This window comes from Entelurus aequoreus, linkage group LG02 (assembly GCF_033978785.1).
Source record: "Entelurus aequoreus isolate RoL-2023_Sb linkage group LG02, RoL_Eaeq_v1.1, whole genome shotgun sequence".
Classification (NCBI taxonomy): domain Eukaryota; kingdom Metazoa; phylum Chordata; class Actinopteri; order Syngnathiformes; family Syngnathidae; genus Entelurus; species Entelurus aequoreus.
In genome coordinates, this window is record NC_084732.1 from 53,161,346 (window position 1) to 53,188,845 (window position 27,500).

General features: G+C 38.1%; 1 protein-coding gene across 1 annotated transcript in view; it reads left to right on the forward strand.

Moving 5' to 3' along the window:
• The window catches only part of pde3b (phosphodiesterase 3B), a 184,921-nt gene that overhangs the window by 143,129 nt on the left and 14,292 nt on the right, over window positions 1-27,500 (forward strand). Inside the window, exons 13-14 of the mRNA XM_062029010.1 lie at window positions 27,138-27,341; window positions 27,459-27,500. The exon at window positions 27,459-27,500 is cut by the window's right edge and continues 120 nt beyond it. Of these exons, the coding sequence (XP_061884994.1) occupies window positions 27,138-27,341; window positions 27,459-27,500 (246 nt within the window). The remainder of the gene's footprint in view (window positions 1-27,137; window positions 27,342-27,458) is intronic.

A 27,500-nucleotide genomic window follows, 5' to 3' on the forward strand; every position in this document is an offset into this window, starting at 1 on the left:
TGTACATCAAGCAAGAATGGGAAAGACTTCCTCCTGAAAAGCTCAAGAAATTGGTCTCCTCAGTTCCCAAAAGTTAACTCAGTGTTGTTAAAAGGAAAGCCATGTAACACAGTGGTAAAAATGCCCATGTGCCAACTTTTTTGCAATGTGTTTTGCTGACATTTAATTCTAAGTTAAAGGCCTACTGAAATGAATTTTTTTTATTTAAACGGGGATAGCAGATCCATTCTATGTGTCATACTTGATCATTTCGCGAAAATGCCATATTTTTGCTGAAAAGATTTAGTATAGAACAACGACGATAAAGTTTGCAACTTTTGGCCGCTGATAAAAAAAAAAAGCCTTGCCTGTACCGGAAGTAGCGTGACGTCACAGGTGGAAAGGCTCCTCACATTTCCCCATTGTTTTCAATGCAGCAAGAGCGATTCGGACCGAGAAAGCGACAATTACCCCATTAATTTGAGCGAGGATGAAAGATTCGTGGATGAGGAACGTTAGAGTGAAGGACTAGCGTGCAGTGCAGGACGTATCTTTTTTCGCTCTGACCGTAACTTCGGTACAAGCTGGCTCATTGGATTCCACACTCTCTCCTTTTTCTATTGTGGATCACAGATTTGTATTTTAAACCACCTCGGATACTATAGCCCAGACCTGGGCATTCTGCGGCCCGCGGGCCGCATCCGGCCCTTTGTACGTCCCTGTCCGGCCCGCGTGAGGCCAATTATAAATTACAAAATACATTTTAAAAAGTTTCTATTTCGAGTGTGCAATACAACGGTGCTACTTTTGTTTTGAAAAGCGTTATTTGTATTACTTCCGTGTGGACGTATGCTCGTGCGCGCAGCGGCAATCACAAATACAAAATAAATTTAAAAAAACATATTTGTCGTGCGTGCAATACAACTGTGCTGCTTTTATTTTGAAAAGTGTTATATGTGCGTATGTCCTGTGAGGGAAGGCGCACAGCGACAATTTGCCCAGTACGTTATCCCCGAGACGCTAAAAAGAGAAAAGTTGATGACGAATGGCGTGTTTTAAAAAAGACATGGACTGCCAAGTAAAGGTAAAGCCGTGTGCTTATTTGTGGTACACATGTTGCTGTGTTTAAAGAATATAGTGTAACGACCTGCTGAAGTAGATGTTGTCTTCTTGAGTTGTGTAAATGAGAAGTGAGGAGACGTGCGTGAGGAAGGAACGAGATATGTTGAGCTGTGTTAGTATAGCTTGCTCAATAAAAGTTTAAAAATTGCGTCAGACTTGCTGTGCACTTCTTCTGGACGCTACAATTGGTGTCAGAAGTAAAACTTTGCGCATACTGCGCTGCTTGTGTGCTACGTCTTCGGGAGGTACGTGCCACGTGAGGAGCTCGCCGCAAAGAGAGAGAGAGACAGAGAGAGAGAGAGACAGAGAGAGAGAGAGAGACAGCGTTTACAGGTGCAGCCACGCTGCTTGCCACGGGGGGAATTCCGCCCTCAACGAAGACTCCCAGGTTTGATGGCAAGGCGAACTGGGAGGCATTTCATCCCACTTGTGACATCAATTGTAGCGTCCAGAAGAAGTGCACACCAAGTCTGACGCTCTTTTTAAACTTTTATTGAGCATGCTATACTAACACAGCTCAACTTATCTCGTTCTTTCCAAAAGGAAAACCAATCCTCACTCCTCATTTCCGCAACAGCAACGCTTCTTCCTTCTTCGCCAATCACCTTACAGACGTGCTACGTTCACAACAAAGAGGATGCAGGATGAAGTGACAGAAATTGAAATTTTTGTATTGTAATATACATCAGGAAGTGTTGTGTAAGAAAGTGTTAAAAATAAAACCATCAAAAGCCATCTGCTTTTGTATAAAGATAAGTTAGGTTAAATGAAAATAATATTATTATTATTATTATCTATCTTACGGTATATCAAAAATAATTTGTGCAACATTTAATTGAAATATTGTCGGTGTGGCCCTCCAGCAGTGCTCGGGTTGGTCATGCGGCCCCCGGTAAAAATTAATTGCCCACCCCTGCTATAGCCTCTTGAAAATGAGAGTCGAGAACGCGAAATGGACATTCACAGTGACTTTTATCTCCACGACAATACAACGGTGAAGCACTTTAGCTACGTAGCTAACGTGATAGCATCGTGCTTAACTGCATATAGAAACAAAAGAAATAAGCCCCTGACTGGAAGGATAGACAGAAAATCAACAATACCATTAAACAATGGACCTGTAAATACACGGTTAATGCTTTCCAGCCTGGCGAAGGTTAACAATGCTGTTGCTAACGACGCCATTGAAGCTAACTTAGCAACGGGACCTCACAGAGCTATGCTAAAAACATTAGCTATCCACCTACGCCAGCCAGCCCTCATCTGCTCATCAACACCCGTGCTCACCTGCGTTCCAGCGATCGACGAAAGGACGAAAGACTTCACTCGATCATCTGTGCGGTCGGCAGCTAGCGCGTCTGCTATCCAAGTCAAAGTCCTCCTGGTTGTGTTGCTACAGCCAGCCGCTAATACACCGATCCCACCTACAGCTTTCTTCTTTGCAGTCTTCATTGTTCATTAAACAAATTGCAAAAGATTCACCAACACAGATGACCAGAATACTGTGGAATTTTGAGATGAAAACAGAGTTTTTTTGTATTGGATTCAATGGTGTCCGAATACTTGCGTTTCAATGATTGACGTCACGCGCATACGTCATCATACATATACGTTTTCAACCGGAAGTTTAGCGGGAAATTTAAAATTGCACTTTATAAGTTAACCCGGCCGTATCGGCATGTGTTGCAATGTTAAGATTTCATCATTGATATATAAACTATCAGACTGCGTGGTCGGTAGTAGTGGGTTTCAGTAGGCCTTTAATGATTATTTGCAAAAAAAAAACAAGTTTCTCAGTTTGAACATTAAATATCTTGTCTTTGCAGTCTATTCAATTGAATATAAGTTGAAAAGGATTTGCAAATAATTGTATTCTGTTTCCCCGAAGGGAATAAGCGGTAGAAAATGGATGGATGGATGTATTCTGTTTTTATTTACGAGTTACACAATGTGCCATTTTAACTGTTTTTGGGTTTTGTATATGTGTATATACGTGTGTATGTATACCTGTATTTACAGTATGTGTGTATGTAAGTATACGTGTATATATATACAGTATGTTAGGGCTGCAACAACTAATCGATTAAATCGATTAAAATCAATTATAAAAATAGTTGGCGATTAATTTACTCATCGATTCGTTGGATCTATGCTATGCGCATGCGCTGCGGCTACGTCTCATGTGGTGCCAGTAAGCTAGCCAATGATGTGTCATGTGCAGCTCAAGTGACGCCGCCGTCTCCTTTGCCTGGAAACATTTGAAAAATGGCGGAGGAAAACAGTACGGATAGTTCAGCGGAGAAACATCTTGAGGTTATTGCTTCAATGGAGAAAAGTGTACGACCTAAGTCGTCAAAAGTGTGGGAAACTTTACTTTAAAGACTTCAAAGAAGACCGTTTCCTGCAAAATGTGCAGCATGGACCTCGCATGGCACGGAAGTACAACATTGCTTCGGGAGAAACATGTTGGAGCCATGGATGAAGGGAAGAACTCACGGTACGTAACTTTTTAAGTCCATAGTCCGGGTACATTGATCCGTCTTCCGTCTTTGTGTGTTTTTTATCTTTTGTTAACCAGGACATTTTTTTAAGGAAGCGCTGCAGCAACTGTTGTGTATTAACTTTCAGAGTGTTAGGAACTTTTTGGAGAGTGCGACGTCTTCATTTTCTGTGTTGTGAGTTCATGAGTTCAGCTTTTTTGTGAGTAACGTTAACGTTATCCCTTTGTTGCAACGCGGTGCTGATAATGTGTCTCCGGCGCATTTGACTCCGTTTTGAGAGAGAAAATGCACGGTTACCAATTTGGAAATAAACGTAACGGACAGAAATATCAAAGGTTCGTTTCAAAATGAATCAATGTAGCAGGGCCCAATAAAGCTATATAAATATATTTAAATTTGAGTGACGCTTCAGTGTAACTAAACGTTATGAAGGTGCTGAAATATTTCATGCTATTATTCGATGGCAGCCTAAAATTAATCCTTTATTATTCACAACAGAAACGTGTACAATATCTGATCCAGTTCTGATCTGATCAGTTACATTTCTGTGTTATTATTGGTGTATGCTGCAACCCCAATGTCCATTTATTTAATTTAGCTTTTTTTTAACGTGGTGGCGTATTTGCCTTTCACGTCAGAAATAATTAATTAAATCAACTAGGTATGTATTAAGTTACATGTAAATGATGCTACTATGTACATTCATTATATGGTTTCTCTCATTTCAGAAAGAAAACAACCCAGCATTAGTGACTTGGTACAAAGGAAGATGTGCACAACACAGCATGCGGCTGCATTGACTGATGGTATCATGATATGTTGCTAACTGACATGAGGCCACTATCAATGGTGGAGGATGAAGGTTTTAGACAAATGATTCACGCCCTCAACCCTGGTTACACTCTTCCCTCGAGGACCCATTTTACCAAACTGATGGAGAAGAAGTACGAGCAGACATTCCAAGCAGTGTAGACTGACATAAAAGCCACATAGAGCAAAATTGCTCTCACTACTGATGTGTGGACAAGTGTAGCCATGGAAGCCTACCTTGGCAATACATGCCATTACATTGGATACAAATGGAACATCAAGTCAATCTGCCTTACGACCATGCCATTAGAGGAAAGACATTCAGCATCCAACATTGCAGAATGGTTGGAATAGGTAGTAGCCAGGTTTGAAACTCATCCAAGCAAAATGATTGCTATTGTGCATGACAATGGTGCACTTTATAAAAAAGAAACTTTTTGTAACATTTGCCTTGTTTTATTTGGCAAGTTGAAAGAACATGGTGCCAGTATGCTGGTTTTTTTAAATAAAATACTGGAAAGGATAGAAATGTAGTTTGTCTCTTTATCCAATTATTAATCGATTAATTGAAGTAATTATCGACAGATTAATCGATTATCAAATTAGTTGTTAGTTGCAGCCCTAATATATATATGTGTGTGTATATATTTGTATATATATGTGTGTGTATATATTTAAGGCTGAACCAGTTAAACACCAAGAATATTTGAAGAAGGAATAAGAAAAAAAGAAGGGAGGAAAGTTTGAAGTCATCAACAATTTATCGGCCAGGGAGCAAAGGAAGACCAACCCTACCCCTGGAGGTCAAAGACTACGTTTACAATGCAGGCCAAAGTGGACCAAATCTGATTATTTCGAGATCTGATTTTTTACAGCTGACTGTTTGAATTATAAGTAACATGTGATCTTTAGCAGACTCCAGTATAAATACGCACTATCCCCAATGTGGCCCTAATGCCTTGATGTCACATCTGCAGTTCGGATTCTTTAAATGAACAAGGAAGTAACTACTACAGGAGAAAACAGGAACGCCACAGATCAGCGTGTTAATGAGTTTGTGGCGTCGCTGTTGTTTAGAGGAAATAGTCAGATGATGGAAAACATCTGTATGACGAGGAAGAAAATAATTGAAAAAAGGAAAGTGATCAGGTCTGAAACTGATGTGACCCATTATGATACGAAAATATACGATTTTAAACACTTTGTGGTGTTTAGACTGGCATAAATTATCCAACTTGATTTGGTGTCCAGTGTAAATAGAGCCAAAGTAATGTACATTAGTTTTCAGAAGTCTGACAGTAATATAAAGTGTTTTCTTTTTCTCTGAATACTGAATACATCTGCTTTCTACCGCTTGTCCCTCTTGGGGTCGCGGGTTGGCTGGAGCCTATTCCAGCTGCACTCAGGCGGAAGGCAAGGTACACACTGGACAAGTCACCACCTAATCGCATGGCCAACACAGATAGACACATTCACACTCACATTCACACACTAGGGCCAATTTAGTGTTGCCAATCAACCTATCCCCAAGTGCATGTCTTGGGAGGTTGGAAGAAGCCGGAGAGAACCCACAAAGTCATGGTAAAAACAAGCAAACTCCACACAGAATGAACCTGAGCTCAGGAATGGAACCTAGGACCTTTTCTCTGTGAGGCAAGAGCGCTAACCACTTTCCACCATGCTGCCACTGAATACTGAGACCATGTGGCTACTTATTTTCAACTGATATTAACAGGGTTTTCTCCAAAAATAAATTATTTTATTGAGCACAAAACATAAGTGTTTTAAATATTTCTAACATCAAGCAAGTTAATATTAAGCAATACATTTGAGGGGATATGATAGAACCTTGCAAACAATATACTGGTCATTCCCGAAACACTGGTTGTTTACAAAAAAAGAAAGTGTATTGAATTATCAACGAAAATATTATGATACTGATTGGTTACATTTATGTACAACTTCACAAATCATTAACTCTGAAATCAATCTAATCAGTGTTATTTATTTTAAAAAGAAATATTGCATGCTGATTTTGACATTTTCCATATATTGAAGAAAATGTGTTAAAAAAATATTTATGGATTTTATTGTGAAACACCTCAATAATAATAAAAAAATTATATTTTTTTACACAAGGTAAGTAAGCATGATATTAGTCACATAATATTTTATATTCATATTTGAAGGCTATGATTTGGTAGTGACAAATTTGGGGAGAAAACAAATATTCAGAAATATTCTGAAAACACAAGTTAACTTTTCTTTTTATAGAAATGTGTACTCCACATATTGTACAATATATATATATATATATATATATATATATATATATATATATATATATATATATATATATATATATATATATATATATATATATATATATATATAGGGACAATGTTTTGAGAATACGACTTACACAATTTTTAAATATTTCCAACCTCACTTTGAACTAATTCGGTAGAATGGCCCATATACATGTATATGTGTGTGTGTGTGTGTATGTATGTATATATATATATATATATATATATATATATATATATATATATATATATATATATATATATATATGTATGTATATATATATATATATATATATGTATATATATATATATATATATATATATATATATATACATACATATATATATATATATATATATATATATATATATATATATATATATATATATATATATATATATATATATATATATATACATACACACACACACACGGTCATGGTCATGTTACGGCTGTCTTGAGTTGCCAATAATTTCTACAACTCTTATTTTTTTGTGATAGAGTGATTGGAGAACATACTTGTTAGTCACAAAAAATATTAATGAAATTTGGTTCTTTTCTGAATTTATTATGGGTCTACTTAAAATGTGACCAAATCTGCTGGGTCAAAAGTATACATACAGCAATGTTAACTGTTAACTGTTACATGTCCCTTGGCAAGTTTCACTGCTGTAAGGCACTTTTTGTAGCCATCCACAAGCTTTTGGCAAGCCTCTGGTTGAAATTTTGACCACTCCTCTTCACAAAATTGGTGCAGTTCAGCTAAATTTGTTGGTTTTCGGACATAGACTTGTTTCTTCAGCATTGTCCACACGTTTAAGTCAGGACATTGGGAAGGCCATTCTAAAACCTTAATTGTAGCCTGATTTAGCCATTCCTTTACCACTCTTGACGTGTGTTTGGGGTCATTGTCCTGTTGGAACACCCATCTGCGCCCAAGATCCAACCTCCGGGCTGATAATTTTAGGTTGCAAAACAGGTCCAGAGCATAATACTACCAACACCATGCTTAACGGTAGGGGTGGTCTTTCTGGGATTAAAGTCCTCACCTTTTCTCTTCCAAACATATTGCTGGGTATTGTGGCCAAACAGCTCAATTTCTTTTTCATCTGACCACAGAACTTTCCTCCAGAAGGTATTATCTTTGTCCATGTGATCAGCAGCAAACTTTAGACGAGCCTTAAGGTGTCACTTCTGCAGCAAGGGCTTCCTTCTTGCATAGTAACCTCTGAGTCCATGGCGATGCAAAACACGCTTGACCGTGGACACTGACAGCAGCTTCCAATTCATTGCAGACCTGCTTTTTGGTTGTTCTCGGTTGACTCTTGATCATACTGACCAATTTTTTCTCAGCAGCAGGTGATAGCTTGCGTTTTCTTCCTGATCGTGGCAGTGACAAAACTGTGCCATGCACTTTGTACATACAAACAATTGTCTGCACAGTTGCTCTTGGGACCTTAAGCTGCTTTGAAATGGCTCCAAATGACTTTCCTCACTTGTTCAAGTCAATGATTCGTTTTTTCAGATCTCTGCGGAGTTCCTTTGACTTTCCTATTGTTGCGTTTGTAACCGAGTCTAATGACTGCATCACATGAACCCTATTTAAATGAGCTCAGAGAAGTCAACAGGTTTCGTCATTCATAATTACTCACATGAAGTCAAGAGACCATGCCATGAAGCTAATTTGATTTGATTGTAACTTTTCTACTTCACCAAAATTGATAAAGTATGTTGCTGTATATATACTTTTGACCCAGCAGATTTGGTCACATTTTCAGTAGACCCATAATGAATTCATAAAAGAACCAAACTTCATGAATGTTTTTTGTGACAAACAAGTATGTGCTCCAATCACTTAATCACAAAAAAATAAGAATTGTAGAAATTATTGGAAACTCAAGACAGCCATGACATTATGTCCTTCACAAGTGTATGTAAACTTTTGACCATGACTGTATGTATATACTGTATATATATACACTTGTATATATATATGTGTGTGTGTATATATATATATAGAAATATATATATATATTTCTATATATATATATATATATACATATATGTATATATATATATATATATATCCATCCATCCATCCATCCCTTTTCTACCGCTTACTCCCCTCGGGGTCGCGGGGGGCGCTGGAGCCTATCTGAGCTACAATCGGTCGGAAGGCGGGGTACACCCTGGACAAGTCGCCGCCTCATCGCAGGGCCACACACATATATATTAGAGATGTCCGATAATATCGGCCGATAAATGCTTTAAAATGTGATATCGGAAATTATCGTTATCGTTTTTTGTATTATCGATAGGTATCGTTTATTATTATTATTTTTTATTAAATCAACATAACAAACACAAAATACACTTACAATTAGTGCACCAACCCAAAAAACCTCCCTACCCCATTTACACTCATTCACACTCATTCACACAAAAGGGTTGTTTCTTTCTGTTATTAATATTCTGGTTCCTACATTATATATCAATATATATCAATACAGTCTGCAAGGGATACAGACCGTAAGCACACATGATTGTGCGTGCTGCTGGTCGACTAATAGTACTAAACTTTAACAGTTAATTTTACTCATTTTCATTCATTACTGTTTCTATGTAACTGTTTTTATATTGTTTTACTTTCTTTTTTATTCAAGAAAATGTTTTAAATTGATTTATCTTATTTTATTAAAATTTTTTAAAAAGGACCTTATCTTCACCATACCTGGTTGTCCAAATTAGGCATAATAATGTGTTAATTCCACGACTGTATATATCAGTATCGGTTGATATCGGTATCGGTAATTAAGAGTTGGACAATATCGGAATATCGGATATCGGCAAAAAGCCATTATCGGACATCCCTAATATATATATATATATATATATATATATACATATGTATATATTTATATATATATATATATATATATTTATATACATGTGTGTGTATATATTAGGGCTGCAACTAACGATTAATTTGATAATCGATTAATCTGTCGATTATTACTTCGATTAATCAATTAATAATCGGATAAAAGAGACAAACTACATTTCTATCCTATACAGTATTTTATTGAAAAAAAACAGCATACTGGCACCATACTTATTTTGATTATTGTTTCTCAGCTGTTTGTACATGTTGCAGTTTATAAATAAAGGTTTATTAAAAAATAAAAATAAAAAAAAATACTGCGCATGCGCATAGCATAGATCCAACGAATCGATGACTAAATTAATCGGCAACTATTTTAATAATCGAATTTAATCGATTAGTTGTTGCAGCCCTAGTATATATATATATATATATATATATATATATATATATATATATATATATATATATATATATATATATATATATATATATATATATACACGTGTATACATACATGTGTATATATCAATGTATATGTATTTACAAATACATTTGTGTATATGTATGTATATGTGTGTACATGTATGTATATATGTGTGTATATGTGTATACATGTACTTATGTATATTTATATTTATGTATATCTACTGTATGTATGTATATATATATATATATATATATATATATATATATATATATATATATATATATATATATATATATATATATATATATATATATATATATACATACACATACACAAGGTTTCCCCTAGACTGCCAAGATACCTGTTGCGGTGTAGGCATGGTTAGATGAAGCCATCAAGTACTTTGCAAAATTTGCTGTGATACTTGTTTCTTTAAAAATGTATACATACATTTAAAACCAATGCAGCTGAGATAGGCTCCAGCCCCCCCCGCGACCTCAAAAGGGACAAGCGGTAGAAAATGCATGGACGGATGTTATTATTAATTAGTGTTAACATATTTTTGATGGTTTGGCCAGACTTTCAATTGTTTCTGCTTATTGTACAATGTACTTTTGTTTATATTTTTTCAAGTGTCTTGAGACTTTTAATTAGTTTTTTATTAAAAACAACTAGCAACAACTGTAGCATTTTTTTTATGATGATACTATAAAATTTACTCGTGTTTAGAGTAGGGCTGCAACTGAAGATAATTTTTGATACTTGATTAGTCAAAGATTATCCTAACGATTAGACGGATAATAAAGCGTACACATATTTAATGGGTTTAATTTTACCATTGACTTCTAAATACAGCTTAAGTTATTTTAGGCTTGTGCTTACTAACAACAAAGATGACTAATTCATTCATAAATGAATATGTATAATTTATTTAAACTGTAGTTGTGCTGCTCATTCAGTTGTTACAAAAATTAAAATGCCTAGTAAAATGTTGTCTATTTAAAAGAAAGGAAAGGCTAATTTACCTTGTGTATGTATTTTAAAAAAACGTTTAAATAGCAGCAATGAAAATAAACCACAAAACACAAAATCTAACTTCCTCAAAAAGAAACAAAGCATTTTTTGATGATGTTTAAAAAGCTGCACACTGGTATATTGACTATTGAATGAATGAATGAATGTATTTATTCCGGCAGACAGATATATATATATATATAGCAACACTTCATCACTCTTTGTATTTTGACAGACATGCAACGGCACCCACCGAAAAGGGATACGGGAAAAAAGCAAGAATACTTATCCATGTCCCGCCCCTAATTTACAATCACCTTAAATGCTGGTTATATATGTTGGTTATATAGTCCAGGTTTTAACAGCAGATTGATGGATACATGACAATTTCAGAACAAGTATAACATATGATAATGGATGATAATGACAAGTTTTTTTGTTTTTTTGTCAATAGCATTGAGCGACCATGAGATTAGCTCCATATTGCCTGGGTATCTATCGTCTTCTATAGCCTTGTCTGGTGTGTTATGTCCCTTATTCCACAGTGAGTTATTTTGCACCTGTGTCCCACAGTTGAGATAGTCCAAACAACTAGTCATGTTTTTGATAGTTGCCCAACAACACATTTTTTACCGCAAGGTTGAAGACTCTTAGGCTAGGAGACAGTTTAATTTCTCCGCTCACATTGTCCCACATTTTCACCCCCTCTATAGATAACGTTTGAGCCTTGAATGTGGAATTTATCATGTTATGTTTGAATTTCAGGACACCCCTGAGCTCATGGGGACCATCTTTGAGTGAAAACAGACTGTATAATTGCAGGTAGAGCCCATTGTGAGGCCATAAACATAACTTGAAGGCTACTGTATCAGATTATATCACGTAGTTTAAGAAAATTACTCATTATGAACAGATCATTGGTATGAGCTCTATATGGGGCATAATGCATAATTCTAATTGGCTTTTTCTGGAGCTTAAATAGCGGTTCAATAGTGTCCCTGTAGGTGTGCCTCCAAACTTCAGCGCAATACTGTAAATGCAGCAATAAAAAAACTAAGTAAATCGTTCTTAGTGAATTTTGATTTAGTGATTTCTGCATTTTCCACAAAATGGTGACACCCTTAGCCAAATTAGACTGTACTGCTTTCATATGTGGTTTCCAAGTCAGTAGAGCGTCTATCTTAACCCCCAAGAAATTGTGTTAATTTACTCTGTTTATAGACGTCCCGCTAACTTTTATGTGTATGTTTTTTTCCAGTCCCCTTCTCCGGAAGAGGATATAGTTTGTTTTTGAGAGAGTAAGTGATAATTTATTTATTAAAAACCACAAATGAATTTTTGACAATTCACTATTCACTGTGTTTACTAATTTAATTACATATTTTCCAGAACAGAGGATGTTGGTGTCGTCCGCCAACAACACTAATTTTAGGACGTCAGATACTTTGACTATATCATTGATATATAATGTGAAAAGTTTTGGTCCCAAGACTGACTCCTGAGAGACCCCACAAGTGATAACACGGTCTGTTGATATGTTATTTCCCATCTGTACATATTGCGTTCTGTTGAAGAGATAACTTTTTATCCATTTTAAAGAGGTCTCTCAAACTCCATATGTCTGCAGTTTGTCAATTAGAATACTGTGGTTTAATGTGTCAAAGGCTTTTTTTAGGTCAATAAAAATGCCAATAGCATAGATTTTGTTGTCTAATGCATTTTTGATAAATTCTACGGTGTCAGTTAAAATCATTCCTGTGGAATGTTTTTTCCTAAAACCGTATTGGCTATCACACAACAGTCTGTTTATCAATGAATTTTTGTAATCTGGTCTGGAAAAGCCTCTCTAAGATTTTAGAGCATTGGGGTAGTAATGAAATCGGACGGTAATTTGAAAACTAATGTTTATCACCGCTTTTATACAGAGGAAGCACTTACGCCTTCTTCATTTTATCAGGAAAAACACCATTTGAAAATGATAAATTACAGACATACGTCAGTGCTGGCAATGTTAATGTCTCATTAATAAACCATCTCCATCAGTGGAGGCTTTTGGGGAGAACTCTCTGAATAGAGAAGCCACTTCTTGCTGTGACACTAGTGTCAGGAACATGTGCTCTGTCATGTTGCTGTTACCTACTCAGTAGCCTAGTGGTTAGAGTGTCCGCCCTGAGATTGGTAGGTTGTGAGTTCAAACCCCGACCGAGTCATACCAAAGACTACCTCCCTGCTTGACGCTCAGCATCAAGGGTTGGAATTGGGGGTTAAATCACCAAAAACAATTTCCGGGCGCGGCGACCGCTGCTGCCCACTGCTCCCCTCACCTCCCAGGGGGTGAACAAGGGGATGGGTCAAATGCAGAGGACAAATTTCACCACACATAGTGTGTGACAATCATTGGTACTTTAACTTAACTTTAACTTTAACTTTAACTTTTTTCACTCCATGAGTCATAATAATTCCAGTGCAAATGCGAGGGAGGAATGTTTCTGGCCAGTGACGGGGCCCACCTGCACAAAATACTAATTAAATTTTGCCAGAATCCGCTCCTTATTTTCCTCCTTCAACCCTGTGTATCTCAAAGTGAGTTGTAAATGACCTTGTCGTGGCGCTCCCAGCAACCTTGTTTAAAAATTTTCCAAAGACTCTTTGTATATTTCCATTTATCCGTCAATAGTTTATCATAATAGTCCTTTTTCTGTTTTCTGATTTAATAAGTCACTTTATTTCTATAGTATTTGTATCTGTCATATGTTTTCTCATATCTGGCCTTTAAAAAGTTTTTATATAATTTTTTTCTTTTTCCTGCATGCATTACTCAACGCTTTTGTCATCCAAGCCTTTTTAGCTTTGTGTTTTTTACTTCTGCATGAAGTAGTGATTACCGGACAGTGCATGTCGTATGATTCAATTATTGTGTTAAAGGCCTACTGAATTGAATTGTTTTTATTTAAACGGGGATAGCAGATCCATTCTATGTGTCATATTTGATCATTTCGCGATATTGCCATATTTTTGCTGAAAGGTTTTAGTAGAGAACATCGACGATAAAGTTCGCAACTTTTGGTCGCTGATAAAAAAAGCCTTGCCTGTACCGGAAGTAGCGTGACGTCACAGGTTGAAAGGCTCCTCACATTTCCCCTATTGTTTACACCAGCAGCGAGAGCGATTCGGACCGAGAAATCGACGATTACCCCATTAATTTGAGCCAGGATGAAAGATTCGTGGATGAGGAACTTGAGAGTGAAGGACTAGAGTGCAGTGCAGGACGCATCTTTTTTCGCTCTGACCGTAACTTAGGTACAAGCTGGCTCATTGGATTCCACACTCTCTCCTTGTTCTATTGTGGATCACGGATTTGTATTTTAAACCACCTCGGATACTATATCCTCTTGAAAATGAGAGTCGAGAACGCGAAATGGACATTCACAGTGACTTTTATCTCCACGACAATACATCGGCGAAACACTTTAGCTATGGAGCTAACGTGATAGCATCGGGCTTAACTGCATATAGAAACAAAAGAAATAAGCCCCTGACTGGAAGGATGGACAGAAAATCAACAATACTATTAAACCATGGACCTGTAAATACACGGTTAATGCTTTCCAGCCTGGCGAAGGTTAACAATGCTGTTGCTAACGACGCCATTGAAGCTAACTTAGCAACGGGACCTCACAGAGCTATGCTAAAAACATTAGCTATCCACCTACGCCAGCCAGCCCTCATCTGCTCATCAACACCCGTGCTTACCTGCGTTCCAGCGATCGACGGAAGGACGAAGGACTTCACCCGATCATCCGTGCGGTCGCCGGCTAGCGCGTCTGCTATCCAAGTCAAAGTCCTCCTGCTTGTGTTGCTGGAGCCAGCCGCTAATACACCGATCCCACCTACAACTTTCTTCTTTGCAGTCTTCATTGTTCATTAAACAAATTGCAAAAGATTCACCAACACAGATGTCCAGAATACTGTGGAATTTTGAGATGAAAACAGAGCTTTTTGTATTGGATTCAATGGAGTCAGAATACTTCCGTTTCAACGATTGACGTCACACGCATACGTCATCATACATAGACGTTTTCAACTGGAAGTTTAGCGGGAAATTTAAAATTGCACTTTATAAGTTAACCCGGCCGTATTGGCATGTGTTGCAATGTTAAGATTTCATCATTGATATATAAACTATCAGACTGCGTGGTCGGTAGTAGTGGGTTTCAGTAGGCCTTTAAAGGCCTTTAAAGGCCTACTAAAACCCACTACTACCGACCATGCAGTCTGATAGTTTATATATCAATGATGAAATCTTAACATTGCAACACATGCCAATACGGCCGGGTTAACTTATGAAGTTGAAAACGGTTGAAAACGGCTTTGGATGATGACGTATGCGCGTGACGTAGCCAGTGAAACAGAAGTATCGGTACCCCATTGAAAACAATACAAAATAGCTCTGTTTTCATCTCATAATTCCACAGAATTCTGGACATCTGCGTTGGTGAATCTTTTGCAATTTGTTTAATGAACAATGGAGACTGCAAAGAAGAAAGTTGTAGGTGGGATCGGTGTATTAGCGGCTGGCTGTAGCAACACAACCAGGAGGACTTACTTGGATAGCAGACACGCTAGCCGACGCTAGCCGCCAAGCGCATCTGTGATCGGGTGAAGTCCTTCGTCGCGCCGTCGATCGCAGGTGAGCACGGGTGTTGATGAGCAGATGAGGGCTGGCTGGCTGGCGTTGGTGGAGCGCTAATGTTTTTATCATAGCTCTGTGAGGTCCGGTTGCTAAGTTGCTAAGTTAGCTTCAGCGTCGTTAGCAACAGCATTGTTAAGCTTTGCCAGGCTGAGAATTATTAACCGTGTAGTTACATGTGCATGGTTTAATAGTATTGTTGATCTTCTGTCTATCCTTACAGTCAGGGATTTATTTATTTTGTTTCTATCTGCATTTGAGCCAGATGCTATCACGTTAGCTCAGTAGCTAAAGAGCTTCGCCGATGTATTGTCGTGGAGATAAAAGTCACTGTGAATGTCCATTTCGCGTTCTCGACTCTCATTTTCAAGAGAGATATAGTATCCGAGGTGGTTTAAAATACAAATCCGTGATCCACAATAGAAAAAGGAGTGAGTGTGGAATCCAATGAGCCAGCTTGTACCTAAGTTACGGTCAGAGCGAAAAAAGATATGTCTTGCACTGCATTTTAGTCCGTCACTCTAACGTTTCTCATCCACGAATCTTTCTTCCTCGCTCAAATTAATGGGGTAATCGTCGCTTTCTCGGTCCAAATCGCTCTAGCTGTGTTGAAAACAATAGGAAAATATGAGGAGGCGAACAACTGACTACGTCACGCTACTTCCGGTAGGGGCAAGGCTTTTTTTTATCAGAGACCAAAAAGTTGCGAACTTTATCGTCGTTGTTCTATACTAAATCCTTTCAGCAAAAATATGGCAATATCGCGAAATGATCAAGTATGACACATAGAATGGATCTGCTATCCCCGTTTAAATAAAAAAAATTCATTTCAGTAGGCCTTTAAGGAATATATCATATGCGGAGTTGGTATCCGATTCACTGAATACACTATTCCATTCTTTGTTTATCATGTCACGTTCAAAGGCCATGATTCTCCTTTCATTACAGAGCCTTCCAATGGTTTTTGTTTCTGGGTTTTTTAAGTGTGCAATAATCCAAACTACAGACAACGAATACCGGAAGGTGATCGGATATATCAGTTACCATAAGACCGCTGGTTATTTCAGTGTCTAGTATGTTGGTAAAAAATATTGTCAATTTGAGTGGCGCTCTGCTTCGTGATTCTCCTAGGACGTGTGATAAGAGATTGCAAGCCATAGGCATACATAGAGTTAACAAAGTCCTCATTCTGGTTGTTGTTATTGGGGTTTAACAGATCAATATTAAAGTCACCACATAGGAATACATTTCCTTGTTTCATTTCTGCGATTATTTCCCCCAGGCAATTTCCAAATATATCAATGTTTGAATTTGGAGCCCTGTAAACACAGCATACAGATGTTTTTTTTTCCTTGCCGCCCTGAGATTTGAATTGTTACACACTCCATCACATCATCAACCACTCTAGACATATTTTCCAGAATCTTGAAATTAATGTTTACATCACTAAACAATGCAACTCCACCCCCAGATTTGTTGATTCTATTTTTGCATACAAAGTTGTAACCTTCAAGTTGGAAGTCCATACCTTTCTGCTCATTAATCCAAGTTTCCGACACTGCAATTATGTTGAATGGCACTAAATTGGCTCTAGTGTGTGAATGTGAGTGTGAATGTTGTCTGTCTATCTGTGTTGGCCCTGCGATGAGGTGGTGAATTGTCCAGGGTGTACCCCGCCTTCCGCCCGGATGCAGCTGAGATAGTCTCCAGCGACCCCGAAGGGAATAAGCGGTAGAAAATGGATGGATGGATGGGCTTGTCAAATGATGAAAGGTAGTCCTGTATTTGATCAAAGTTAGCATATAGGCTCCTGGCGTTAAAATGAATTATTGAAAGATTTCCTTTGAGGTAAATGTTGTCGTTGAATTTACCCTCTGTGTAATATCCACAGTCGTTTACCTCGTTGTAATAGCAATGATAATCAGGGTCAATTTTTTCATTTGGGTCTTCATATCCTTGATGCAGATCAGATGATATACTTATTTTTCCATAGACAGCAATCGGGTTGTCCAATTCATTCTTATTAATTTGTGAACAATCAGGTTGAACTGAGTTCATTGAGCTGTCTTATTCCATAGGTATCGTTCTACCTATTTCTAGTCATACTTTTCCAGCTCCTCCAGTGCCCTGATCAGCACCCGTCTGGTGGTATCTGATCCATTGATCAGATACCACTGGATCTATTGATGAACTCTTGGCAGTTTTAGCACTGTAATAGACTAAATGTGTAAAATTATATCTGTGATTAATTCTTAAAATGTTGGCTGTTTAATAGATTGTATGTTTAATCTTATGATACCGCCGCTTTGGTGCCTGTGTGTGTGTGTGTGCTTGTGTGTGTGTGTGTGTGTGTGTGTGTGTGTGTGTGTGTGTGTGTGTGTGTGTGTGTGTGTGTGTGTGTGTGTGTCTGTGTGTGTGTGTGTGTGTGTGTGTGTGTGTGTGTGCCCTTTTTTACGGCTTTGCAAATTGATGCTGCTTTAAAAAGTACTTGAATTGATGGAGACAGAGTTTAGCTGGCTGACTTTGGCTAAAATGATAGTTACAGTTATTTTTCACACTTCTTCTTCTCACACTGGATAGCTAGCTAGCAAGGCATAAGCTAACACTCTTACCAAGGTTGAGATGCATCTTCCCTCCAAATGTCTGACATCATGCCTCCGCTTTAAATGCTCACGTATCACAGATGTACTGCCATAAAAACAATGTCCACTTTGCAAAATTATCAAGGTCTTCATCTTTTTTAACAGGAATTAGAGGAAATGTTGTCATACTTTACATGTTATCACTGACAATGTTTTAGCGAGTGGCGATGCGGACCAACTTCCGCCCAGGAAAACACAAGTGATGACGTCACGACTAGTGTTGACATATATAATTGTTGGCAACAAATTTGTTTTTGTTGACATGTGTGGATCATGTCGACTTGTTGCAGCCCCAGTTTAGAGTCTCTACTTCTGTCCCTTAAAGTCCCTGATGAAAGGCAAGCATGACGTCACATGTGCTTTGCGCTGTTGTTACGGTTGGACTTACCCCCTTTAAAAAGCCACCACTATCCTCCTAATAATTGCACATGTTGTATATAGCTCTCCTTGTGTATATCTGGGACATATTAAAATTATGTCAACATTGCAGACATGCTGACAACACTCCAGACAATGGTGTGCGTTTTGTTTCCATCCGGTTTCGGCGTCGCGGTTTTCAGTAGTTAAGTCTTTTTTTGGTGGTCAAGTTTTCCAAACATCACTTATCAATACTGTGCAAATAATAGGCTGTACATATCATGAATTTTTTGTGGTGATGGTACATTTTTTGTATATAGTATCTACAAAGTTCAGTCAGCAGGTTGTGTTATTTGTGACCATGTGTGTTGACTTTTTGTGCTGGTTGAATTTTTATTTCTGCACCATGACTAAGGAATGTTGTTTGGATTGGATGATATATGTAATTGCTGTGCTTTTCATGTCAAGAAAGTAAACATCATGGTCACTCACCTGCGATTCTTACATTGTGCCATCCATCATACCCCTAATATTTAAAAGTAATATGAAAGCACCCCGCACTGCCAGGTTGCTTATTGAAATTGAACTTGTACCGTCGTCTCGCGGGCCAAATTTAAGATGCCTGTGGGCTGTGGATTGGACACCCCTGCCTTAAGTCATGATGCAAAGTCAATCTGTTTTTTGGTTTCATACAGATGCCTAATTACTGATGTTGCTAGGTACAGTACGGGTCCTGTGTCCCTGACACATAGTTATATTTAAGGACGCAGTCAACTCAATCTCCTTGCGTTCCTTGGACACGCCTAATTTTTCCAATAGTAAACAACATATTGTGTTTTAAAACACAGTTGCAGGGATGAAACCCTTCGTTGACAAATAATTTTGCAGATAATAGTTGGCCAAAACATTTTTGGAACAGAAACGAAAAGGCACATGTCTGCGTGTCCAGTGACTGCCAAGCAAGAGAAAAACACTACGAGTAAAACTTACACACATCAGAGACATAATTTCCTCAATTTGCCAAGTAGACCTTGCTTTTCACGGCAGTACGTCTGTGATGCAGAAGCATTTAAAACGGAGGCAATTCAAACATTTGGAGGATGCCGTCTCCGACTCTTCTCGATTAGTTAGCTTGCTAGCAAGCTAGCAAACAACAGAAAGACGAAGCTGTGTGCAAAATAATGCACCAGCTAGAGGTTTGTCAATCCGGTAAAGTTAGAAAGAGATTGGCACATTCCGAAGTTATTGGACCAATAATTCAATACCAAAACGTCTTTAAGGGACAATATACAGTGGAAATTCGATTTACCAACCCTTGTTTTTGCGAACTTTGCGATTTACGAACTATTAGATCGAGCCAAATATGCCCTCTGTGTGCAAACCATGTCTCTGTGTACGAACGCTTCATTCACTCATTTTTGTGTCCCGCTGGCAGCCATTTGTGCTTGCTCGTATTGAAGAGATTGACGAAAAAGGCTTCATACCACAGCAAGTTTTTAAATGCGTTGATACCGGACTTTTCTGGAAAAATATGCCAAAGCAGACTTGTATCGCAGCGAAGACACAACCTCTTGTTCGCAGAGTCTCTTCCAAGAGCACACACACACCCCGCCGCCCCCTCTTCTCCCTTCTCCCCCTCTTTTTTACATTTTTGTGATTTCTAAATGTTTGTGAGGGTACCAAAGGGACTCCTGTGTGTGTTCCAGTTAAGCTTGTCAATGTTGTCATTTTGACTTGTTAATAAATATAAACTTTATCCACCTCTCCCATTTTATGTTTGTTTGATGTACAATACTGCATAGCACTTTATTTTGTGTACAAAGCGTAAAAACTTTCGCAAAAATATGGATTTTTGTCGAGGCTGGAACCCGTTATTCATATTCACATTGTTTTACAAAGTTCTATTAACGAACCCTGTTCAAGAACCAATTAACTTCTTAAATCAAGGTTCCACTGTACCTGTCCATACCTGGCAATTACAGTCTGTATAACACACATCATCACCACATAATGGTCTTTTCTTTTTCTTTTTTTTTATTCTCTTCTTTTTGAGGAAGCTAGATAGATTTGGTGTTTTGTTGTCATTGCTACTAGTTGGACAGTTTTTTGTTTACATTAAAAAATATGTTATTTGATTTTAGCAGCGTGTTGCCTTTCCTTGCTCTTAAATGGACAAAAGTTTAATAAAGTTATTATTTGATAACAGCATAATGAGCAGCACAGTTACAGACAGTATAAATAGATACGTCTGAATGAAATAGTCCTCTTTGTTGTTAGTTAGCACAAAAGTTAAATTCCTCAAACTATTTAAAAGTCAATGGCTAAATTAGAGCCTCTGTTTCATAATCTAATTAGGCAACTAATATTTAATATAGTCGATGACTAGTTGACTATAAAAATAGTTGTTAGTTGCTGCCCTAATAACATGCAAAATAAACTAAGTCAGCGGACCAGACAAGTGTACTGTGCATTTACTGAGTACAGACGTCAACACCTATACACAGTATCATAACATGATTGTTTAGCCGCTATCAAAACAACTAGCCAGTCACCACGGATTTCATTTCAACAATTAATATTACGAGAGTCATAGTAAATAAACCCACATTTCAAATGCATGATGCTGTGCTCATTCGAGTTGTTGGTGTTTTATCTTTCAAAGGACATGCTGTAATGCAGTGTAGCATACCCAGATGTAAAACCTCTTTTGCACAATCAGCCTTTTCATATAAAGCGATAAAGGAAGGGAACGAACTCACAACAAACTTGAAAAGTCTAACAGATTACTCTTCATTCACAATTGAAGTTAAAAAGTGGCTTTGGAGCAATCAAACCTGCTCACACGGTCACTGAGGTGGGCACTATGATTGACATGTCAACTTCATATTATATTTATGCATGAGAACATTTTGTTGTAAACAGATGTGAACCAGAGCATGTATTGTCTATGTGTGATGATGTAATGAGGTGTGGTTGTAATGTATAAGTATGTGTCAATAAAAGGGCATTTTATGACTTTTCTTAATTTGATTACATGCTATAGTAAATAGCATGTAATCAAGGGGTTAAGGGGGGAGAAGTATATTTATAGCTAGAATTCACTGAAAAATACTTTGAATGGTGGTTGCCATTTTGTTGTGCTCAGATTTTAAATTTTAAACATAAATGAATATATGTTAGTTGTAACCAATGATAATAATAATCATCATAATCAAATTATTTTCACCCTCCAATTTAAGAAAAGCAACAATATATACTGTAGAATTTTTTCTTTTAACTGTGGACCCATTGAATTTCCCAGGGACCCATTCAAAAAATTACTTTTGGGTTCTGGGCACTCACTACATTGAAAAACCTAACAACATAACAGCTTATTACTTTCTCCTTGATTCATCTCAAATGTTACCTCTGTTTGACTGAGTGCTGGATTCACTCCATAGAGAAAGCTGAATTGGCCATTCTAATGTACTAGAGCAATTTAACTTCATGGAAAGTGGATTCTAATTTCATTTATCTTGGCAAAAGTATGCACCCTCTGCTCTACTGTCAGCAAGTTTTCACTTAAATCCACTTGGAAGAATTATTAAAATGCGGTTGAAAGGGTGAAACATGGGCTAAAGAAGCACCCGTTACATTTTGGTCCAGTTTGTGGCATATATTTATAAGAAAAACAATCTCTTTAGCAGCAACCTCTTTGTGATGTGAGAGGTAAAAGGGTCAGCTATGTGCTCCCGTTCCATTATTGGACTCAGGAAAGTGGGTAAAAGAAACAAAAGAGGAGACTGATAAAAGAAAAAAAGAGGAGACTCTGAACCTATTGATTGCTAAGGATGTTGACAAACATGTCTACCTTAAGTGGTCGAACGTGTCCCCAGTTTCTTGCTTTTTGCTTGGATTTCACCATTCATTGATTAAACGGTCATCATTACCTTGTTTAGTTAGTGGCAGCTGCTTTCAAAGGCATTTTACCACAATAGATTACATCACATTTGACCGTACACGACCACGGCATTAGGTATACCTAAGATCTTTATCAAAAATGGCCCTTTCACTGGGAAAAAGGCCTTTCTGCTTAGTTTTGACAGTTTTGAAAAATATTAACATGTTGTATTTGTAGTTTGCAGGGTATAGAACTGTGTGGCTGTGAATTGATTGCAGGGTGCATTATTCGCAGAAACAAATATGCCTTATGTGCACCTTCATTCTTAGAGGAATTAAAGTGTCTTGGCAGCTGCAACTCAGATGTTGTACACCAGTTCCATGCTCTGTAGTGAAGAAGTTATGTAAAAATGGCATTCCAGCGAGTAGCATTAAAGTTGTTGTGCTCTCTCTGCAGTGTGAGCTACACTTCATCAGATTAGTTCTGCCCTGTCTGCCAAAATGGAAAAAAAAAAAAATGACCATGACCTTTGTCAAGCCTGCCTTAGGGTATTATATACATCACTTATCCCCAAAAAAGTAAAACTCTCTTAACATTGTATTTGTTTTTTGGACCATCTTTAGCTTTGATTAGGTTTAATCGTCTCTACAAGCTTCAAACAATGTCAAAATATTTATTTCTATCCAGAGTTGCAATTATTTTCCGCCAATAACTTATATTGATGGCGGGAGTTTCAGACTCCTGTGCAAAGTTTCTTCACTGTCCTTCCACTTTTTAATTATGTGTTTTAGAGGTCTTTACTCAAGTATTTTCATTTATTTCTTTTTACATTTTGTCACGCTTAATACATGCCAATAATTTGACTTTTATGAAGCAGATTACATAGTTTTTCTAATACCACAGGAAGTGTCTTTTGACATGGTTGTTTAACAAATGTAACGCTACTGACTGCATCGGTTGCATTGCCAGCTGAAATGTAATCACACTATGCGGTTATTATCCACTTATGTATTTGCTTATTATCTATCTGGTGACCTTTTTTAACCAGGCAGTGTATATGCGGTATATACAAAAATAATCTATCACATCGATCACTTAAGAGGGGGCTCAACTACTTTACCCAAATTTGTGTTTCAGAAGATGGAAATTACGATGTGCCTGTTGATGCAAAGTATGGTGGTCAATGCAGCAAAATCAGCCACCATTTAGACTCCACATTTAAATATTCCAGGAAAATAGAAGATTACTTATACTGTCATTGTTAATTACCGTAATTACCCTGATAGATAATTACTTTTTACTGTTCATAAAATAACTGTTTCTTCAGGATACCTTTAACTACAAACATACAGTATGCCTAAATAACGTGTCATTGACGATCAAAACAACGACTTAATTGTGCAATCCTTTGTACTGTATTTATGGACGTAATACTCTAACTTTGGGATTTCCTGAATGTTCATTTTTCATTCAATTACTGAACTTAACGTCGAATAAACAACCATGTGCTTGTTGATATTCTTCATATTTAGTTGAAAGTACGGTCTCCCACAAGCTAGCTTTGACCCAAAGAAGACATTTCTCGTAGTTTGTCTTTGGTTTTAGAGTTTTGTTCCAACCAATCTCTCAGGATATTGTAAACCCACATACAAGTGACCAGTGCACAGCTAAGAATTTTTTTTTTTGAAATAAACGGCAGTTCTACAGATTTTCAGTGCCTGTCTCAATGCTCACACCATATTGTTTGTGGCGCCAACTTGATTATAGTAGGCGGCCACTGTGAATTTCCGGCAATCCAATTGGTTAAAATACTCAAACTGATCGACAGTTCAAGTTCATAAATCAAGGTTCCACTGTATTTGTATAAATAAAGGCCTCCAACACAATAAATATATAAATCATATAATAGACAGCTGGTCCTGAATGTAGTTGAGTAAACAGACTCCCTTAGCCACTATATGAGGTACATTATATAACTGCCGTAATTTCCGGACTATAAGCCGCTACTTTTTCCCCTCGTTCTGGCCCCTGCGGCTTATACAACGGTGCGGCTTATTTACGGCCTGTTCTTCTCCGACACCGACGAAGAGGATTTCGGTGGTTTTAGTACGCAGGAGGAAGACGATGACACAATGATTAAAGACTGACTTTTCATATACCGGTAGGCTGGTTATTTTGATAACGTACAGGCGAGCACTTTGTATTACTTTGCACCGTTGTATTATTTGTACTCTGCTCGAATGCTGTTCGCCATGTCAAAGATGTGAAAGTTTGATTGAATGATTGAAAGATTTATTGTTAATAAATGGGACGCTTTGCGTTCCCAAACAGTCATCTCTGTCCCGACAATCCCCTCCGTGGTAGCAGGAACCCCTATATACTACGGTAATAACACATCAAAACCCTGCGGCTTATAGTCGGGTGCGGCTTATACATGGAGCAATCTGTATTTCCCCCTAAATTTAGCTGGTGCGGCTTATAGTCAGGTGCGGCTTATAGTCCGGCAATTACGGTAATACTACACGTCCAGTGGGAAAAATTAGTATATGATCCTTATTTTGTAAGTGTACCCTCTTTTAAACATATGAATGGGACATATTTTCAATGGTAGGTCAATTTTAACAGATAGAATGTAAAAAAAAAAACATTAAATCAAGGCCATTATTAATTATATTTGATTGGAGCCCCAGAACAACAGAGAAAGACTATCATCTTGTATTTCTTACATTTACAAATTATTGCACCAATAGTGGTGTCTTTCTCGCCAACCTTCTTGTTGTTGACCTTTGAGTCCATTCCAGTGTTGTTCTGGTCTACAATTGTGTCCCTGACGTCTTGCTCATGTTGGTAGAAATGTTTCAATGGAAGGGACTGATTTTCGTACGGATGTCTTTTATCGACATTCATTCATTCTTTCTTCTGGCTTGGCACATGGTGGAGGCGGTCATATTTTTTCTCCCTCTCTGTCTTTGTCACTCCTTGCTTGCTCTCTTGTTTGCACTTTTTAAGAGCCTCTTTCTCTGCGCTGTCCTCCGAAAATCTAAACACCAGACATGGAATTAATTAGCTGAACTCTCGACTCAATTAACAATATCTTCTCGATGAGGAAAATATGTTTTGGGGAGCCTGGGTGCCCTGGCGGAACTTGCTGCGGGGTACGTGAGAGACTCCTGGAAGAAATGGAGATTAATGTGCTTTACGTCGGGGACGTGGAAGACATCTATCTATTTGTAACCGTGATCGCAGGGCATCTGCTGATTGGGCTGGGTATTGCCCTGGTTATCGTCAAATTCGGAAGACGATGGCAGGCATTCAAGGAGCCCAAAGGCTGCCCGTCGAAATGTAAGGCAAGGGTCGAGCTGTAAGATCATAGACTGTGGCGATTTTGAACTGAATCGTAAGTTAGATCACACCATGGAGAGGCTTACTGAAATGCAAAAATTGGCCCCGAGAGCCGGCATGGAAGATCAAGAACAGACAAGCCAGTAAAATGTCTGCTCGCTTGGAAAAAAAAACAATCCTAATTTACGATTTGACTCCCTCGCGTGGCCTTGATGCTGCTCACAACAGAAGAAGGCTGTTCTGTAATCATCCCCTGAGGACACCTCAGTGATGGACGCTCTGGCCTCCTTCAACAACACCTGGGAGTTGAACTTTGCTCGCAATGCCTGCAGAGCAACTCCAGGCCTATAGACACAACAACACTGCCCGATAGGCATATGCACACACACCCCCACGCCTTCACCACTGCTTGACGGCTGGGCAGCGCTTAGACAGCAGCAGCCTGCCTCCGTAGCACCCGCTCCCTCCCCTCTTTTTGTCTTGTGAATTCTTTGTAACTTGTTTATGTGTGCTATGACTATTGAGGTTCCTTTTTCCTGGCCTCAGCCTGGACCCCTCCCCCGGGAATCCAGCCTTAGACTGAACATTTTTTTACTCATCTCCCCCCACCCCCAATGTTTACCTGTTTCCTACCTTTTTTAAGTGGCGCCGGAAGTTGGCTGACCCATCAGCGGTCCTGTTCTGTCTCCCTGTAATGTTTGTCTGCTCTTGAGTGGGACTGTGGTGAAAACATAATTTCAATTTCTCGTATGTCTTGTACATGTTAAGAATTAACAATAAAGTCGACTGTTGACTGTTGAGATTAAGAGTACTACCTTGAAGGGACTGTCGTTGTGTGCTTCATGTTCATGGGCAAACATTGATCTGCTGGTGGCTGTTTGCTTGCTGGTTTTGTTGGTAGGGGATCAACTAGTTATTTCTCTCAATCAAATACAAATTATTTTTTTCAGAATTTTTTTAACATTCTGACAATACAACACAATAAACCTACCATAAAATGCTGGACTGTTCATATCGTTGTAAGGCAGTAAACTTACAAAATCGGCACTGTACATATCATACACTGTGGCCATCTACTACCATGCATTTGGTAAATATAATCTGCATTTCTTTGCCATTGGGTTCATCTGCACAATGTTATTGACATCTCGTTGTCATCTTTTGTCGTGCCCAATGTAGGCGGTGTTGTACAACGACCGCTCCGTGTTGGAGAACCACCACGCTGCATCAGCCTGGAGCCTCTACCTGTCCCGGCCGGAGTTTAACTTCCTAGTCAATCTGGATCATGTGGAGTTTAAGCGTTTTCGCTTCCTTGTCATTGAGGCCATTCTAGCCACAGACCTAAAGAAGCACTTTGACTTCCTGGCAGAGTTCAATTCCAAGGTCATTATTTGATCACAATTTGAAATGTACTTAAAACCATGAGGGGAATGTTGCATCATTATATCTGAGCAGTTGTATGGCTTATGCAGTATTATGTCCTGTCTCTGTGATTTGCAGGTCAATGATGTAAACAGTCCAGGAATTGACTGGACAAATGAG